Raw genomic sequence first — 5,435 nt, forward strand, 5'->3', positions numbered from 1 at the left:
AATTGTAAAAATATATTCGATTTAAAAAGTTAAACGACCGAAAATTCTTTAGATTACAAAAGTCAGGAGTTTTAAATTACAAAATTGGCATACAAACTACGAAAAGGTACATGCAAAAAAAAGACCGAACGTTGCTAAAAGTATATGTGCAAAAAAATAAAATAAATGTGGATGCTTGTGAAGAATTAGTTTGAGCATCGTAATTAAATTCATTTGAAATAAAAACCGTTTTCATTGGTTCAGTTATCCGTTTGAACGTTTCTAAACAGGAAATGTAAAAATGCAACGTGGAGAACCGTGGAGCACTTTAAAAGGTACACATACATATGTGTGCAGTTACAAAATAACTCTTGAATAGAGTGTATTTAGATTGGAGGTTTTTCAAAAATCTTCTAAAAGAGTACAGAAGTATAAAAAAATAAGTAGATAGGAAATCTTGAATGTTGATGTTGTGGTAGTAAGGCATAAATAGACAAAGACAAATCAACATGAAATGACACGTCAGAAAAAGAAAATTTATTCCCATGAACTAACAAGTCATCACGAGTGAAAGCTCTAATTAATTACACAGAATAATAAAAAGATACCACTTTATCCAAAAGAAAGAGAATGAAAGAAGAAACACTTCAAAGGGTTTTTTTGTATTCTTAGAATTTATTATCATTTAGAATTTATTCTCACCTTATTATATTATATTATTTTTATCTTATTATTAAAATTGATTCTTTAATAAGTAAAATTGAAAATACTGAGAGAAGAAAATCCTTTAATTTTGTTGAAAAAATTTTCTTTCAGTTTTTCCAATTTTAGTACATACATAGTAGGAACTTGATAATAGACACTGATCCACCCTGTATACGAGTTCGCGTGTACGACCATAGGGTGGGAAAGTAGGAAGATCACGAAAGACGCAAAGGAATGTGGGTACAAGAGTATCTCTCCCTAAAACGGTGGATGCATTAAGTATAAAACAATGTAGGGGCGAAGCAGGAAGTGAGAGGTTATGGACAATGCTCTTAGAACTTCTTCCTTCCCTCAGAATGTGTGTTTAACTTTCTATTCTGGTATTTACCCAACTGAACAGTGGGGGACAGATGTTGGATATAATCGATTATGACGGAAAGCACTCGATTCGACTTGAAATCGATAATCGAAGTAATTTTATATTTTTATTTATTCTGTTACTTCACTTAACCTCAAATTACAGTATAAAAATTAAAAAAATGTATTGGAATTATTTGTGAAAAAAAAGTTTATGTGAAATACAGATATATGAGATATTTAATGAAATTTTCCAGGTTAATTTTATTATGATCGTTATTACGTCACGGTGTTCAGGTATTGTTAACTTATTTCAGTCACAGGTATTAGCTTGTAATTTATAATTGGACGATGTCAGGCAAGGTTTGTTGTACACTGTTTAACCTATGCATGGATGTTGACATGTTTCGTTTTCAATTATACACTTCCTTTCATTTCATTAGTAGTATATTATAAATTAAATACACTCGCAGAAAGGTAATTATTAATTTTTGCATACAAAAGTAGCAATGCATAGCAACCTAATATGTATATGTGTAGTAATTTTATAATAGAAAACAAATGAAATCCATTTCGAGATAAATCAGATCGGATTTTTTGAGGTTATGTGTAACAGTTGATTAACTTGGAGTTTGCAATAAAAACTGAAATCAATATACTTACTTGTGTGTCAGAGAATAAGAAGACCATAAACTGACCCTGCACACCAGCCTTCATCATCGAATGTTTGATGTCGTCACGCCAATCGTGCGAAGTATACGCACTACTCAGCTCTATTTGAAAGCAATTGTAATCTTGCATGTGTGCTGCGAGTCTTGTTAAACTTTGACGTCCTAAATAAAAATAGCAATGAAAATTAAAGTAAGAGAAACATTAAAAATGATTACGAGATATTTTTTTTTAGAATTACTGATACCAGGAAATACCTAACCTAAAAATGTCACGATTCCAGGATCCCTAGAATTTGTACGGGACCTAGATACCAATGAGATCAGTGTATTCAAAGATTTGGAGGATTTCAGAGACTCCTGAGAGTTTGCAGAATTTATTTTACTTATTTTCTTTACTATGGAATTTTTCAAAGAGTTCCAATAAGCTCTAAAAGATTTGGGGGATTCTGGGTACTCCAGAGATTCCTATCACTTTGTTTCATATGTTTATTTCTCTTAATAAGAAACCTTCGAAGACTCTAATAATCATAACAATGTTAAGAGTCTTCCATACATAAAGGTTTATTGACACATCAGCGACCCCAAAGATCTCAAAGACTCTAGAGATTCTAGAAATGTCAGAAATGTTTCTTTTTCACCCCAGAGATTACTGACAACGAGATTTGAGATCTTCAGAGATAGATTCCATTCAGTTTCCAAAAACATCTTGTTAAACTTTCATTTTTATTATTATTTCTTGTATTACCTGCTCACAACTACTAACCTATTTCTATTATTTCTACACATGCCTATAACCTGTTCATTTATCAAGAAAGATAACCTTTCTCAAGCAAGAAAAAAGAAAGAAAGAAAAGTGACGAGAAAAAACTGTGTGGGCACTAATGTCAAACAATTCTACATTACCGGATCCACCCATCCCCAGGAGCAAAGCGTTTCCGCGAGGCTGCCGCAGGATTCGATTGATCCTGCAAATATGATCTATCGCATCTTGGAAGAGGACCAACTTCATGGGGGTCGTTGTTGAAGCATTATAGTCTTCCAAGAATTCCGCCAATACAGTTTTCATCTAAAGATATATCAGCCACTGATAAAAAATATATTCTATATGTACTAATTTAAAGAAGTAACAATTTTAATACAAAAAAAATATACATTACTGTTATTTTATCTACATATGAAAATAAATTTTGAAAGACTAAAATCAAAATTGGAAATGTACAATGAATAAAAAAAGTATTGGCACATATTCAATTTGTTAATTAAAAATTATGACGTATATAGATTTATTAAATCAATATATATGAATGCAACATTTTTCGTACCGACTGTAGATACAAAAATTGTGGAGAATAAACAGATGAGTAAGAAAAATAGGATTGGAAATGTATATACAAAGTGGAACATAGAAACGTACTCTTTTCATGTTGGTTATCTGATCATATTCTTTAGTGGTCCCACAAAAATCGCCGAAAAATAACATCGAGTCGCCAACAATTTTGTTGGGATCGCAGTTGAATTCCTTGCCCATCATGCTTCGCACGAGGTTGTCGAACCATGTCCGGTCCGTGTCGTTAATCAAACGATCGCTGAATACTCGTAAATTTTCGTGGTACCAGAGCAGCAATAATTTTTCACGATGCTGAAAATTAAAAACTAAAATTTGTCCAGCAAATAAAGGTCTATACTAATAACGTACTACTATTAGAACAAATATTACATACTGTATTTCATTGATCTGAAATTTCAAGAAGATGAAACATTTTTTTTTATTTCGTTTCAAAGAAAATTGTTATATTTCTGAAATAAGACCATTTTCTGTCGTGTCAATTGCAATTCTCTGTAATATAATAATGTACAAATTTTTAAGAAAGTTCTGCAGCAACTTTTCATCGAATTATTTTATATCAAGTTTAGAAGCAAGTATAGAATTCAGAGAAGTGCATTTAGAAGAGAAGGAAAACGTGAGGATGTACATTTATTAAATTTTACAAAGAAAGCAGCTTTTTTAAAAAGCTCTCACCCCTCCCCAATAACCCGAGAAACACCCACCAGACAAGCCCGAATTTAATCAACCGAGAGAAGAAATTCGAATTTCTTCCAAGGGCACCCATCTTTGTGGTGATCGTGGCCAACGACGCTTGACTTGAAATATCGAAAAAGAGTTCATATTGCCAAAGCACCGAAGCCTTAGACGATAAACTTTCTGGCTATTAACGATAAAAGTTACCACAATCGCTCTCCACGAAATAATTTTCAATACAATTAGGCACGTAAAATTAGAACAATAACAATCGTGTTTATTTATTCAATGCATTATTATTAGAAACATATTTTTAAATATTGCATTTTATTAAAATGAAGTTCCAAAATAAATTAATTTTATTATTTCTTGTAGAAGTGTGGCACATATAATTTTGATTGTTTTTATATATAAGTTGCTATTATTATTATAGATAAAATTACTGCAAAGACCATTCATTTTCATCGCGATATTAACATTATCATTGTTTTCCTTATTAGGAGAATAATCTTGAAATTAAAGGAAATTTCAGAAATTTATATAGTTTTATTGGTCTGTTTCCTAACCTCAACTTTTTGCGGATTCATCATAAGTATTCCCTGGAACACTTTGCTCAAGTCGCGCAGATTGAAAGTATAATGGGACTTGTGAGGCGTTGGCAGCAACTCCTTGCATATCGTGGTGAATAAATTCAAAGTTGTGTTCACGAAAGCGTCCAGCATGTGGCCAAAGTGTTCTGTCGCGGACAGCCAGAAATTCAGAATCGTGCCGAAAATGTTTCTCTAAATTGAAATCCATATAAATTCACAAATGATCGACGATCGTTCCACTGTTTAAGATAAATCTAAGTGATAAAAGTGTATTTTTCCACAAATGAAATTATATTCTCTGAAAAAATTAAAAAGTTAGGTTATGTTTAAAAATTCAAGTAAATTAGTTTTCTTTTTCTTTATGACATTTCACTTTTTTCCCTTAAATCTGTGTGAAATTTCAAGGAAATAATTTAAAAATTGTCGACGCGGCTGAGAACCAGTGGTCCAAAATAAACGGTAACTGCAAACTACGTTAGGGAGCCTATTTGGACGCATGGGAAATGCGCGGGTGTTTGTGCGCGAAGAAAATGGAACTTGCAACTGTATGCGTTCGAGAGAAAGGTAGTCCAGAGACAGTCGAGCGAAAGAAGCTGTACCAAAGTCGACCCTGTGAAAATACGTGAAAACCGAGTGAAATCTTGGGTAATTTTTTATCGCGGAAATACAGGCCTGCTTAGTTGTCACGTCTAATCTGTTTTTCAGTAAATAAAGAAACACGTCTTAATTTAGCAGGTCTTAAACAACTTCTATACTTTTTAAACTACACGAGAAACACTTCGGGAAAAATTTATCTTCTTCAGTGGTATACATGAAATATTTTTATAAAAATAACAATATATTAATGATAACCAATCAAAAACTGTTAAACAAATTTTGACATTTACCTCGAAATCAATTGAGAACCTTCTTTTTCCACTTTTACTTACATTCACCATTCTTTGGTAATCTGAACTCGTCACTAAAGATGCAACAAATACTGCCAACAGCAAAGATCGGTCACCCCTACTGAAAAACTCAAACCTAACCTATACAAACTCTCGAATACACGTTGTCTAAGATATAAAAAAGTTCGTTCTTTGATTTTTATATATTCAATTACAAGTTAAACTG

The 5,435-nt window shown here is 32.2% G+C and overlaps 1 protein-coding gene across 1 annotated transcript in view; it reads right to left on the minus strand.

Annotated features, from left to right (window-relative positions):
- Positions 1-5,435, minus strand: part of LOC108571486 (dynein heavy chain 1, axonemal-like) — a 109,706-nt gene that overhangs the window by 23,828 nt on the left and 80,443 nt on the right. Inside the window, exons 32-35 of the mRNA XM_017933541.1 lie at positions 4,299-4,514; positions 3,127-3,351; positions 2,616-2,778; positions 1,705-1,874 (exon numbers count right to left, since the gene is read on the minus strand). Coding sequence (XP_017789030.1) covers positions 1,705-1,874; positions 2,616-2,778; positions 3,127-3,351; positions 4,299-4,514 — 774 coding nt within the window. The remainder of the gene's footprint in view (positions 1-1,704; positions 1,875-2,615; positions 2,779-3,126; positions 3,352-4,298; positions 4,515-5,435) is intronic.

This window comes from Habropoda laboriosa, unplaced genomic scaffold (genome assembly GCF_001263275.1).
Source record: "Habropoda laboriosa isolate 0110345459 unplaced genomic scaffold, ASM126327v1 scaffold40, whole genome shotgun sequence".
Lineage (NCBI taxonomy): Eukaryota > Metazoa > Arthropoda > Insecta > Hymenoptera > Apidae > Habropoda > Habropoda laboriosa.